The sequence below is a fragment of the Diadema setosum genome, chromosome 17 (genome assembly GCF_964275005.1).
Source record: "Diadema setosum chromosome 17, eeDiaSeto1, whole genome shotgun sequence".
Classification (NCBI taxonomy): Eukaryota; Metazoa; Echinodermata; class Echinoidea; order Diadematoida; family Diadematidae; genus Diadema; species Diadema setosum.
The window spans coordinates 8,786,255-8,801,492 of NC_092701.1; the positions used below are offsets into that span (position 1 = coordinate 8,786,255).

General features: G+C 37.2%; 1 protein-coding gene across 1 annotated transcript in view; it reads left to right on the forward strand.

The window, feature by feature from the left end:
* Window positions 1-15,238, forward strand: part of LOC140240711 (hemicentin-1-like) — a 142,663-nt gene that overhangs the window by 12,691 nt on the left and 114,734 nt on the right. Inside the window, exon 2 of the mRNA XM_072320475.1 lies at window positions 11,795-12,024. Coding sequence (XP_072176576.1) covers window positions 11,795-12,024 — 230 coding nt within the window. The remainder of the gene's footprint in view (window positions 1-11,794; window positions 12,025-15,238) is intronic.

Below are 15,238 nucleotides of genomic sequence, written 5' to 3' on the forward strand. Positions count from 1 at the left end.
ATGTGGATTCACAAAGTGTTTGTTTTAATCTTTGCATCATTTCATTACATGTGAGTACCTACCACAACTAGCAATTTTGTCTGTACCACAAATAGCAATTTTGTCTGAAGAGACATGATATATACATTCACGAGCAATTGCCATGCCAGAAGCAAGAAGATGTAAGCTTTGCTTGCAAAAGATTTTAAAGGACAAGTTCACCTTCATTAACATTTAGGATTGAGAGAATGCAGCAATATTAGTAACATAAATTTATATGTTATTATAAACACATCATTGTGTTATAAACACATCATTGAATGTTTGAGGAAAATTGGACAATCCGTTCAAAAGTTATGAATTTTTAAAGTTTTTGTGCAGTCACCGCTGGATGAGAAGACTACTGCAGTGTATGATGTCACATGCGTACAACAGTATAAGGAAAATATAAAGAGAATTTCACAAGATTTCATCTTTTGAAAAAAGTACATATTCCCTTGACTCGTTACTGACATATGTTATGGGTAATATTATTCCCATTGCCTTTAGAAAGAGGCAAGTCAAGTGCTCTTTTATTATGTGAAAAAAGTGAAAATATGTTGAATTTTCTTTATCATTTTCTTTATACTATTGTACTCATATGACATCACGAGCCTTAGTAGTCTCCTCATCCAGCGGTTCCAACACAAAAACTTTAAAAATTCATAACTTTTGCATCGATTGTCCAATTTTCCTCAAACTTTCACTGATGTGTTCTACTAATATTGCTGCATTCTCTCAATCCTTATATTTATGAAGATGAACTTGTCCTTTAAAGAGATTTAAGAACTGCATATAAAGTGGCCATTGAATGGATATGGAGGATGAAAAATACAGGAAATATCTACTATGCCATATAACAAATATATTGTTCAGATAGGATGTCTGTCCAATGTATTGTCATGTGCCCAGAAGAATTTTGCATATGCACGTTATTCAAGAAAGGTGTGCCAGGGAGAACGATACGAATGCACATGAGGCCTGCATACGGGCCTTGTGTTTGTTCACATCATTCTGTTGAGCACATGATGATATCACGACTTTGGCATGCAAAGGGCATCCTAAACCAGTTGATGAGGTCATCGAATATGACTTGATATGCGTATGAAACAGATTTTCAACAGATTTTTTAGTGATGCTGTTCCCTTCATGGTAAATTTTCCTTCAATGGATAAAATCTTGGAACTATATTCAATATTGATCTCTTACACAATCTTGTAGGTCAGGAAAGTCATTGGAAGCTGTGTGATGGTCATGCACACAGTTGTAATAAGGAACTGAAGATCTAGATTAGTATGCTCAACATACATTACTGTGAAAGATGGGTCACAGAAATTAAGCAGTGCAAAAACTGAATTTCTCCTTGAAGATGCATTGTAGGCCTATATATCCACTTTTCTAAAGTAATCAAAAAGATTAGTGTCTGGTCCATTGGTTTTGATAAGGGATTTTTATAGTGAAAATATCTCTGTCAAGTTTCTGTCAGTTTCATTGGGTGTTATTGACCAATTTAATGATGTGTTGTCTAAGCTTTTCTGAGCTTTGTCATGCTAACCTGTCTGCTAAACCCACCACACACCACAACACAGGCTGTGTAGATGTGTGTGCTCGAGAGGGGTAGGATGTCAACAGGCAGCAATCTGAAGTCTACATCCTACCAGGGAGGTGGAAATTTCCACCTCCCTGATCCTACCCAGTTGTCCATGTGACAACTTCCTGGACGAAACTTCTGGTTGACTGATTGCAGTAGTAGGCGGCTTGTGGTGGCCCATGCACTGTATATTGTGGTTGCCGATCATGGAATGTTTCTCATTTCCTTTCCCTGTCGTATTACCACTGTCTACTTTATTTTTCCTGTCTCATCAGTTATTTGGAGAATGATAAGTTGAAAGGAAATTCATCAGATGTACAGTTATCTCATGGTGTCCACTAACAGTAGAACTGTAGTCTAAATTGAGAGGTCACAAACTGTTTTCTTGCAGCGTGATATGCGCTGAATTTGGAAGCTGACATGTTATTACATTGTCATTATGTCACATTCCATGAAGAATTATAGCATTTTTCCCGGCTGTCTTGAGTGTGATACAATTCATTTTAAATAGCGGATTCATAATCTGAAACAGAAGACATGCTATGCCTATTTTCATCATTGCCCATTCATATCTGAAGACAGTTGTTTATGAATGCAAAAGGAAAGTTGAAATTTCTCATGACATGAGAAATTTCATGAGATATGTACATTGTACATATCTTGAGCTACTGTATCATTCTGCACATTTATGATACATTTCAGCCCAGTTTGATTGTGTGTGTGTGTGTGTGTGTGTGTGTGTGATCCATACACAAGCTGAGGAGTGTTTGTTATGAGGGTTTACAAAGAGAAAGATACATAATGCTCTTGTCTCGTGTAAGGATGTGAGGTGACGCTAAGGAAAACTGTCAAGGGAGGAATGCCCCATCAGCATTTGAATGTTTCCGGTTGGTCAGAATGAAGAGGGTCAGCTGGCCTTGAGATGACCAAGGCTTCAGTGTGGTAAACATGCAGTTAAAGGTAGTGGGGCTCTCATTATTTAAGGCATAATTTACCATTTGCCGAAGAAACAAAAACCCAGCATTAGTGCTTCAAAATAGTTCTAAAATGTGATAGAGACAACCATTGTAAAAATTTGAACCAGTATAATAATACAAAATGTGAACAGTTGTTATAACAAAAATGTTTCTAGACTAAACCATCTACAATTATGGTTTGATGAAAAAAAAATACTGATATGTCCTTGTATTTTAGGCTTTATTGCAATAATTTTATATGGTAGGATGTTTTATGATACAACAGACCTACACATATGCATCAAATGTGATATCTTGAACATTTTTTTTTCTTTAATCACTGCTCCCAAAGGTAAACAGGACCTTTAGCAAATGAACAAGGAATGATATACAATGTAGTTTTGGGGGAGATGGAGATTCAGGTTATATATTTCAACGAGATGATTCGAAACACTTACATGAAATATTAAAGAGCAGACAAACCAAGAAGAATTCCAAGTTTATTTGATGAAAATCAGTTTTGAAATGACTGAGATACCAAAAATAAGGTAAAAGAAGGTGGTCCGAATATTAAAAAGTGGGACCCACCTATTATTAAGACCTCTGTGTTGCTGGATATCTCAACCTTCTCAAAGCGATTTTTTTGTTATAAATAAACTTTGAATTTCTCATAAATTAATAAGAGTTCTAGTATAAGAAGTTTCTAATTATCTTATAGAATGTTAAATAATTGAATTCCTATCTCAACCAAAGCTATACCATCCCTTAGGATGGGGAAGGGGGGGGGGGGGGAGGTGGTTCTTGAAATTGACATAATTGCTGCTGGAAGCGAAGATTCTGAGGGGGAACGGCTCTCCGGTTTTATTCTTAGTCATAATTCAGCATTCTTCTTATGGATTCCTCCTTGCTTTCTCTTTCCAGTCTCAGGATGTCTAGCTGATGCTCAATACAGTCAGAACTGGAGAGATAAGGAAACACCAAGATCTTTTGATAGTGTCCCTTTGCTGAAGCTAGTTTATATTATGAGCCAAGCTATAAACATCTATTCTTTACTGACTATCTTAAAACAGGCATTGATGAAATCAGTGAAAAGTTTGGAAGGTCTACAGGGAAGAGGCGTGGTACCTTTAAGTACACCCCTCATGGAGAAACATACTGTCGTTCTTTCTACCCATCTCCCTGACTTGCTGTGGATTCCTCCCTATATCCTACACTGGCATCCACAGGATTAGGAAGCTCCTGTAGTGTTGGTGGCTGTTCAAGAAAAACAACAGCAACGAAGGTCTCTCCATGTTGGTCTTTGCCATGCAGTAAAATACGCAGCCGGGTGGTATGCATATTTGTGCAGGTAATGTAGGACTGCATACCAATGAAAGTGCATAACTACCATGAAGATGCTCACAGCATCATCAGAAAAGAGCATTGTGTCATTAAAAGTGTTTTCTTAATTTTCTTTACAGAAAACCACTCTGCCAAAACAAAGTATTACATTTCTGTGAACCCACTTAACCCCTCACTAATTTCATTAAATATTACAGTGAATTTATACTTTATGGACTAGCATGGAATATACAGTACTTTGGTTGTATTCTGTGGAAACAGTATGTTTTCATAACATAATATATTACCTTCTGTTGGAAAATGGGTTGGTGTTCATCTGTAGCAGTTACTGATACCATTAGCCTGTTTAAGACTAGTCTGGAGTATACTATAAAAGTGGAAACTTTCGTGGTGTTGAAATTTTCGCGCATTCGGCGCAACCAGAAACTAGCGCGAAAATAAAAGCACGCGAATATTTTTGCTTGCCATATGTTCCTGTGCGTGATGTCTTGATTCCGCGGAATTTTTTTTATATGATGCTTTTTAACCAGCACAAGCCAAGAAGGGCATAGCTTGATAGTACTACTTTTTTGGTGTGAATCTTTTGAAGCATGCTTCTGTATATGGCAGGTCTTGGCTGTATTGCCAACACAATTTGGACTCACAAAAATCAGATTATAGAGTATCTTGATACAGCCCAAAACTTTAAATAAAAATATCAGCGGTAGATTTGAACTTTTATAGATGATTTACACAAGAGACCCTCTGAGATGCTAATAGACAAAGGTCAGAGTTATTTCATAGAAAGCTCAGATCATGAGGTCAGTTGGGTTATGGGAGACCAGAAAGGATCAGTTGTATGTCAAGAGATCCCATGCCTGAAACCCTTCAAACTGGAGCAATCATCACCCAAGTTGGTGCCAAGTTATAGAGTAACCCCAATACATCACTTTTCCCTTATATGCAATAAATTACATAAATGGACTCCACAATCCACTTACAACAAAAATTGAAAGTGCTACGTAGGGTCATTTTTTTATTTTATTTTTTTAGGAAGAGTATTTCTGAAGGATATTAAAGGGAACCATAAATCTGTATCTTTTTTCTGCACTTACCAACAGTTGAGCACATTTCTCCCCCCCCCCCCCCCCAATTTTTTGGCGAGTGTGTGTTTTGAAGACATAAATTCTCCCAGCTTAGCCTGCAAAAAGCCGGCAAAAAGTATAATAACAGCAAAATATATTGCACTGGAATGGAAACAATCTTCCAGTGTTTCACATTTGTGTTATTTGTACATGTATTCTTTTGGCATTAACTCATCAAAACAAATGCACATAAGTTTTTATTCTAACATTCTTAGTATGTTCAGGCCATCAGTGTGCATTTTAGATACTTTAGAATGGGTTTATATTTGTCATCTTTTGATTGTCTTTTATACTATGTGTTACAGTACGTCCTACTGTTAATGGGAATCAGGTGAATTGGATATTTGGCTTCATGCCACTTGCCACAAGAGCAGTAACATCCAGGGAAATCCAGATTAAGCATGATTATTCAGGATTAGGAATGATTGTGCCCCTTCATCAATTGTTTTAATGAGAGAAAATCATTGCTTAGTGCACCCAGACAGTATATCTCAGTCAGTGTTTGATGTGATGGGTTGAATGAATGTTATTCACAAACTTTTATCCATTTGAAGAGCTCATTTCAGATGTGCTCAAATACATAGCATTAAGGTTGAATTCAGGCTATGGAATTAGTGTAAAGAGTCTAGAGTAAAGGAGAATCCACTATGCTCTAGATGTGCATTCATAAGATATGTGTTGATATGATATTGTGCCATTATTCAAGTATGACATAATGTAGAATAGAAGTGCCTGAAAAAGGAAAACTACATGTATTCCATTGTGTGTGTTTTGAAAGAAGGTACAGAATGTGGTCTTTTTGTGACATCAGATTTTAGTATGAAGGATATTGACTGCTGTGATAAGTACAAGCTTCTAGTGATCTTGATGGATGACTATTTTTAGATAAAGGTATGATGTGATATTGGTTATGTTATTCTACATTGTCATATTCAGAAAGGAAGCTGTGCAATCAAAATCAAAGTTAAATGATGCAAATTGATGTTGACAGTGATGTTACTATAATACTCCAATAACAAAATGATGTTATGGCTACATGAAAAAACAAGAATTTACAGGCTAACTCAAGAAAACTTGGGCCTTATCAATATTGGCAGTGGTGTCATTCTACTTTAAAACTAAAGGAAGAGATTATTAGATACATGGTACATGCAAGCTGAACAGGCAGCACTGGAAAATTTTTAAATTAGTTTTGGCAATGATCGTGAAATTCTCATGAAATGTTCTTTGAGCATGGGCAAGAAGGTTTACATGCAGCCAAAACCCCCTCCCCCGCCCCCAAAAGATCTTGTAGCTCCTTGTCTTCCAGGCTTCACATATGGATCGTCTCGTTGAATGTTGCCAAGATAATCTAATTGACAAGTTCCCTTTTGTGTCTGGCAGAGACCCGCTGTGTGTTTCATGAGGATATAAGTAGAAGTGGGTCTGTTGTAATCAATTGAGAGGTTGAGATCCAGAATCCGTTCAGGTATTGACGATGACAACAGCATAAAATAGTCTACACCTACAAAACAGAAACAAAAACAAAAACAAACCTGTAGTACTGTATCAAAGCCAGCTTTTTATCATGCTGTTTTTGAGTTGAACGTGTCATGATGATGAAATATATATATATATATATATATATATATATATATATATATATATATAAATATATTGGTCTGTTAGTGCTTGAAAAATTACAATGTGAATTTGATGTCCAACCAGTGAAAAGCCAGTTCACTTTACTGAAGTTAGAATTGATTGACTGCAGGTGAAAAAAAAGTACATAAAAGTTGGGAGAAAGGGGTGTAGAGATATTTGGGAACTTTTGGTTGTTAGCAACATCCCTCAACCTTGCATGATGGAATGTTTTAGTACCTTTTCATCATCAACGAAGAATTTTTCTCCTGTGTTTTATTATTATTTTGTTCTTGTTCAATTACTAGATAAAATGGCACTTTGAGTTGCCACTATGGAATTTGGTGATTTCTCTGACTGAATTTCAAACTAAACGATAATGCAAGGCATATGAAAAAAAAACAAAAAAAAAAACAAAAAAAGACCCAGAGTAATATCACAAATTGCATCAAGTGCTATGGAAAGATTCATACAGGTGGAATTTGTATGTTTCGAGATACTTCTTTTGTATTCATGGGTAAAACAGCTAGTTTGAAGAGGCCCAAAACTAAAAAAAGAGGAATGTTGTGATTTCTGTCAGCCAAACTGGAAGGCGCTTTGATATACAAGTGTATAATTCATTGCATTCTTTCAAGAAGTTTTATGAACTTCACAGGGAAATGCAAAAGGAAGGTTACCGCTTTGTGCCATTTCCGTTGTGACACTTGCTTCAACTAGTTTGTGTAGTATTGAATGCTTCCATTTTACAGCGGCCAACCTCGGGTCAAGTTTTAACTACCAAGGACAAGATTTAGTGGAGGAAGGTATCATCCCTTCCATAACTTTGAAGTCATTTTAAGTGGCAGTGATTTATCATCGCTTGAACTCTGAAAGGGGGGGGGGGGTTGAGAGAAGGGGAATGATTGCTTGTTTATACTCACTTTGAGTATAGTTTCTTTGCTCTTGTCACAGCTTATTTTGATGGGTATGTGTTTACAAGTGTTGTAGCACTATTTCAGATCCTCTACAGAAATATGCCCGGACACAGCTCATTGGTGGAAACTGGTTGTCAAATCTGGATGGGTTGCTGCTGAGGAAATGCTGTGGAATTCACAGTGACTAGTCTACCAGCTTGCTTGTTTCTTTTGTTTTTGTTTTTATTCATTCATTTGGCGAGAAAGAAAACTTGAAAACACTCCAGAGAGGACAAAACTCATGCTGCAAAGACGCTTGCTATATACAAGTTGTATGTATGATATGGCAAATTACAACTCTTTATTCTTCACAAGAAGAATAATCGCCGGACTATTACCTGCATGTTCACATGGTCCCTCTTCCTTATGGGCCACTTTTAAACTTTGCTGCTCTGCAGAGGGAGGAGGGAATCTTACATCATTTTAGGAATCCTAACTGGATCTGCTAGTACAGAGATTGATGTTAACTTCATTAAGATATTGTGAAGTCAGTAAGCTACAAGAATATTCATGTTTAATTGGAGTTAACTTCTTTCAGGCTCTGCTGTCATCAAAGCTAGTTATCTTCAAGCTCAGAGAAAATGAGATGCCAACCCCTCATGTGGTTTACCTCCTGCCAGTAGCAATAATCAGCAAGTGGTTTCAATCAGGCACATAGTGCTTTAAATAGGAAAAGAATAAAGTTTTAGCCTTTGTAATGTAAACTCACAGCCATGAATGGGAGTCATAAGCAGACATGCAGGACCTCCCATTAGGGATTGATAAGTCGACCCTATTTCAGTTCATCCAAGAAAAGACATGCTCAACAATTTCTCATATATCGCTTTCTTGGGATGTAGACACAACCATGAATGGGAGTAGTCAGAAGCAGACATGTAGGATCTTCCTTTCGGGATCAACTGGTCAACCCTGTTCCACTTCATCTAAGAAAAGACATGCTTATCAGATATCTTTAATAACAATTGCTCATATCGCATTCTTGGAATGCGATATCTGCAAGTCTGCTTTTTATATGTTGCATAACTTGCGTCACATTCGTAGATATTTGAGCCAGGAAGACGCTGAAACTCTTGTTCACGCATTCATTAGCAGTAGGCTTGATTATTGTAATGGGCTATTGTTTGGTTTACCAGATTCACAGATAACCAAGCTTCAGCGTGTGCAGAATGCATGTGCGAGACTTGTGTCCAGTTTGTCAAAATTTTCACATATTACACCTGTTTTGAAGAAGTTACATTGGTTGCCAGTAAGACAGAGAATTGTATTTAAAATTTTGATACTCGTTTATAAAGTATTGCATGGTCAAGCACCTGGTTATTTATCAGAATTGATATCAATGAAATCACACTCATATTCTCATAATTTACGAAGTACACAGGATGAGTTGCTTCTAAAGCAATCTCACTTAAAAACGAAAGTAACTTTAGGGGACTGTGCCTTCAGCTGTGCTGCTCCAAACTTTGGAATAAATTACCTGAGAAACTGGGGAAGGCATCATCACTTGTTGTCTTCAAATCTTTATTGAAGACTTATCTTTTTTCAGAAGCCTTTGATTAATTTGTTATTTATTTTCGTGTGTCTAATCAGTGACAGGAGCTCTGTTACATCACAGCGCAGTAGAGTATATTTACATAGTAGCTGCGCTATACAAATTTGTCTAATTATTATTAATTATTATAATATAAATACTCTTTCCCATTTTACTTTTGAAATACAAGATGGAGTATTTTCCTGCTTTTCTGAGAAACAGCTGGGCATACTGCCACTTATGAATTATGTAGGCATGTTTAACCAAGGAAGCAATAAGTAACAAGAAACTTGCTGTGTGCTGTGATATGGGACCAGCAGGGACATTTTTAAAATGTCTTATCCATTCATAAGATGATACAACTTCAAAGTTCTGTCCAGAAACTAGGTCATATCGTTTTCCTAGGCCATAAAGAGTTACAGGACAAGCAAAACACACACCTGCTGGCACTACTCTTCCAACTTTCTGGGGTCCCTGTGGTCTTCTCCATATCCTGAAATCTACCCTAAAACCCAACACAAAAATACCCAAATCTCTGAAATGCAAGAGGTCCCACAAGGGTCCATCCTACATTTCATTTATCATTTATTGTTTTCAATGGAGTTATTTTCATCTTTTATTTTGGACTCTGCAAGGATTGTGACAGTTCCTTTGAGTAGAATATGTTGAAAGTTTGTAGTCCTTCAAATTTTGAAGTTAGACTGGTGACCAAATTGCCTACAAACTTTGAGTGGTGTACTGGAGCATAATCTTGTATTTTAGAATTAACAGGAATCAGGACAGCTCCTTTCAGCGAAAGACATCATGAGACCCTCTAACAAATTCCAGATCTCCCGAAGAAAGATTATTAGTGGAGATATTGTTTATTAGCCGAGATGACTTCTTTCGTGTTAATATTCTAAAAGAAGAAGAAGAAGAAAGATATCTCACTTTAGTAAAAAATTAAAAGTCATTGTCAGCGCCTTGTGAATAGTTTACAGTGCATATCGTCGCTGGGGTGATAAGACCTTGTATCTGCAATTTTGGTGAATATGAGTTTTTTGGATTAATGGTCAAATAATGGGTTAAGTGATGTACTGTCGAAATCCCAACTGTCTTACTCCAAAAATGAAGCCACCACGGCATGTCAAAGGAAAGGCTTTCCCATTCGCCACAGTGCTTTGGCCGCCATGTTTTTGGCTCTCCTGAACATTTGACATTTTGTAGATACGCGGTCTTATCGCCCCAGCGACGATATAGTGTTTAGATTTCTTATTGCCCGTTACCTTTCAGTTGTTTTATTGATTCTGTAAAGTCGCTTGCAAACTTGGGGTGCTATCAATCTTACTGTATGACAAGACAAAGGATGTCCTACTTGTCACTTGTGGATTTGTTTTCATACCCCCTCAACTCTGCCTTTGTGGCAGCATGTCCAAAATCTTTTTGTTTCTTGCACAAGGAGTCTGCAATTTATTTATCCTGCTGGTCATAACCTCTGTGAAATGGTGAACTACTCGCTTCCAACAAATAGGAGAATGTCAAACTACTGAAAAGAAAATAATGCAGTTCCAGGTCAAGTAGATAAGAGCTATTGTTTTGTCTGCTCTCTCTTTGACAATAGTTTTGATGAGTTACGTAAAAAAAGAAGGGGATGGATGTATAAGCCATCAAAACAGACTGTTAGTCAGATGTCTGATACAACTGGTGCAAGACTTTGTCACTTTATTGTTGGTAATTAACATTATGCACAAAATAAAAGAATTTGAAAACAAGATGGAATTGTTAATAGCTGCATCTGGGCCCAGAGATGGTTGTGAGATACTATTGACTTTCGAGGGACATCAATAAAAAGTGTTAGATTACACCATTGTAACTTGTCTACTTAATGATCTGAAAGATAATGTAATAATCAGTGATGTAAACATCGGTGCTTCCTTTTGCCATGCAGGTAGCACTACAAGCAGTGAGGTATGACAGGAAACCTGTGTATTAATTAAATTTTTCATACATTCAAATGATCATTCATTGATTTGCACATTAATTTTCTAGTTGATTAAATCTTCACAATGAAAGAGGGAATGAAACAATCTTGGTACCGTGAATATGTTTCCATTATAATGCAATTCCTTTGTTTATTAAAGGTATTGTTTACCATTGGGAGCAGTGATTCTAAAATGTTCGAGTTATCACATTTGATACATATGTGTAGGTCAGTTGTATCACAAAGCATCCTACCATGGAGATATCACTATTTTTCTCAATAAACCATAACTGTAGATGGTTTAGTCTAGAAACACTTTATTATAACTATTGTTCACATTTTGTATATCAAACAATACTTAACGTTGATTATACTGATTCAAAATTTTACATCGGTTGTTTCTATCCTTGACTCACATTTTAGAACTATTTTAAAGCACTACAGCTGGGTTTTTGTTTCATCTGCATATGGTAAATAATGCCTTTAAGGAACAACCCAAATGCTAGAGAGGAATAATGTGAGATAATTTTGTAGCCGCACAGGGATGTACAAGTATGGCATTATGGTAAAGAATTAAAGGGATTAACTCTGTTTGCATGGTTCATAAAATCAAGTCATCACATTTTACCTGCCCTTATTCAAATATTTCAAACCCTTGTGATAGAAATAGTCCTTACCCCTGAATTTTCTTTCCATCCAACAGACATCCAGGAAATCACGTTAACAGAAGACCCCGAAGTCTTCCAGGAAGAGCTGAAGAAACTCTACGTCCAAGGAGGAGGCGACTGTCCAGAGAAGAGCATCACAGCCATCTACCACGCCCTAAACATCAGTCTTCCGGGCTCTTCTATCTACGTCTTCACCGACGCCCGTTCCAAGGACTATGAGATCACTAATGAGGTGCTCAAACTCATCCAGGAGAAAGAAAGTCAGGTGAGTTGTCAAACTAGCAACATTCTTTGAAGAAAAGTACTGTATACGCCATATATTTGAATAGCGAGTCTAAATCTTCATGAATCGGGACTTCCCGATGATTTCGCGAGTGGTTAAATTCGCGATCGTAAGGTACTGAACTGAACGGAGAAATGATATGTGTATGTCACATTCATATCGGGATCAGAGTTAACATATTCACGTGTCTGTAATTTCGAGAATACGACCTGACTCGCAAAATTCGAGAAAATAACAACCTCGCGAAATATTTGGAGTATTCAGTGATCTACGAAATGTGTTTAGTGGAGTTGGCAAAATCTCAAGTGGTCAATTGATACATCTGATTCCAAAGGGATTGAAATGTCATATATAGTAGGAAAGTAGCAGCCCTAATGACAGACAAAGTACTTTCCTATTGGAAAAGATATGTGAAAAGATGATCAAGCAGGTGATAAAGAGAGTTGCCATTCAGAGCTGCTCAGCAAAATGATTTGTGATTGAAAAAGTTGAAATGCTGTTTGTCATCTGTGTATATTTCAAAGTTATAAAAATAGAGGGTGAAATTGTATTGTTGCTTCATATGTTTGACTGACATATATATGTTCTTGAAACCATTTGAGGTTTAAAGCTATGCTCAGTTGTTGTGCCATCCATGACCTAAAAGTCGTATCTTCCGTCCAAATTATTTACAATACATATCTATTGTTATTAGATCACTGGGTTCAGTACCTGCTTGGCAAAGTGTGTTTGTACATTTTGTAATGAATATGTTTATCTTGCTGTGATACAATGGAAGGTTTCATCTGCACAAGGGCGTGTTACAGATCTACTTTACTTTATTTCTTGTTATCAGTCCATCAACTAAACAGTAGGATGTTTGATTTCCTGTCTCTGGATAGATGACACTCTTTGGAAGATATGGCAGTGGAACTCAAAAAACTAGTGGATGTTAACATTTGCTATGCCACTGATAAATGCCTTTGATTTGTCTGTATTTCATCTGTGACTTTATGAAACTGTTTTTGAAATTTTCATAGTTGATTGAGGGCATTAAAGATCAGAAAACTATGTCAGGAATATACAGCACTCAAGTCAACTGTATCTATCTCATTTTTGCTAGGGTACATTGGCAGATACTGTGATTATCTATTGGTTGTCACTACGTAAGCGCAGACTTTTCAGCAGGTTCGTTAGCACACCATTATCATGTGCTGAACTTCATGAAGGGTTTTAATACCCGAGCCAGGATGTTTCACTTCTCTTCCCAGGCCGTCATGCTTTCTCTTCAGTAGGCGTGTGAGATGGTCACAAGATTGTTATTTCGTGATGATAACAGTGGACATCCCAAAAATGTTTCGTAGATTCCACATCAAACCTGAATGTGGAAACCTCTCCATGATGTATTATCTATAGGTCCGTGCAAGGCATTGTGTAGTGGTGCTCTCTCCTATTAAAGATAATAAAAAGTTTTGGTACCTCAAAAATTTCCTTGTCTTAGTTTGTGTTTCAGGTTAAAGTACCTTTCATATAACTAACACTGTGAGACTTACTCGCCCCAAAGTGCTCTCATGTCTTAGTAATCATGCAATTAACTGCGACCAGCAGCCCCATACACATAGCGACCAGCAGTTCCATACGCATAGCGTAATCGGGCTTCGCATTGTAGTATTCAGGATCATGACAGATTTAGTATCGCGGGATAAATGTTAACTTGAAATCCCAAAAATTCTTCAATTTGAAGACTTACCAATTAAGGTGAAGTATTGAAAACAGGCTTCGGGCAACGTTTGGTTCTGCCTGTAGTCCCTTTCTGTTCGAATTGATGACTGAATGTGACTCGGCCGAGAGGACCTTGGGAGAGCTACATACACCATGTACACTGAATACTACAGCCAGTGCATGCGAACACATCACATGCGCACAAATTTCAAATCCCATATCAACGGATAAGATGTTTGTGTGCGCATGCGCTGGCCGTAGTAGTCAGTGTATGCATTGGTCCATGGTGTATGTAGCTCTCCCAAGGTCCTCTCGACCGAGTCACATTCAGTCATCAATTCGAAAAGAAAGGGACTATTGGCAGAACCAAACGTTGTTCAAAGCCTGTTTTCAATACTTCAACTTAATTGGTAAGTCTTCAAATCGAAGAAATTTTGGGATTTTAAATTGACATTTACCCGCGATACTAATTCTGTCATGATCCTGAATGTTACAATGCGAAGCCCCATTACGCTATGCGTATGGGGCTGCTGGTCGCAGTTAGCTATGCGTACAATGGGCTGCACGCTGCTGGTCGCAGTCAGTGGTTTCGTACAATATTTATCGACGCTGTACGGCGACGGCTCTGGTACGAAACCGTTATTGCATGATTACTAAGACATGAGAGCACTTTGGGGCGAGTAATTCTCACAGACAACGTACTTTAACGTGAAACACAAATCAAGACAAGGAAATTCAGGGAAACTTTTGAGGTACCAAAACTTTTTATTATCTTTAAAGCTCATTCACTTTCCAGGATACTATGAAGCAAGAAATATTCACGGCATGAAATTTTTGCAAATTGTAGCCAACAGCCTTTCTCATGGCATGAAATTTTTGTGAATTGCTACTGATAACCAATGCATTAGAGTGTAGACAACTTTCACATGCATTTTAATTTCGCAAATCTTGGCTTTCGCATGATTCATGAAATTAGAATGCACATGAAAATTTCTAGTTTTACTGAAGGTGCCCAGTAATAGCAGAACAGCTGACATAATGAGTTCAGCTCAACCTATTTGCCTTTGCCACTTGAGATATATATACAGACACACACACACACACACACACACACACACACACACACAAATGATGATACAACTGTAGGCTATGAAATCAAAGCTGGAAAACATTTTTCAAAAGTTTGAGATCTGTTGTTCAAATGAAAAGTTGATGGATGTTTTTTAGTTATCAGATTGTTGAGAATATGTTGAATCCCAGATATAGTTTTTTTTAAAACCACCAAATGAAATGCTATTACACTAAACTCTTGGTCCACACTCAAGTGGGGGAAACCAAAGCAAAACAAACACCATGTGATTGATGCATAAAAGTGAGGTCCTGAGAGAAAAAATGGATGAGTTAAAAAAATTGATGACATAGTTCTGCGTATTTTTCCTGTAATAGGAAATGATTGCATTATTTGTACAAATAGTGAATGCAAGGTCTCCAGCAA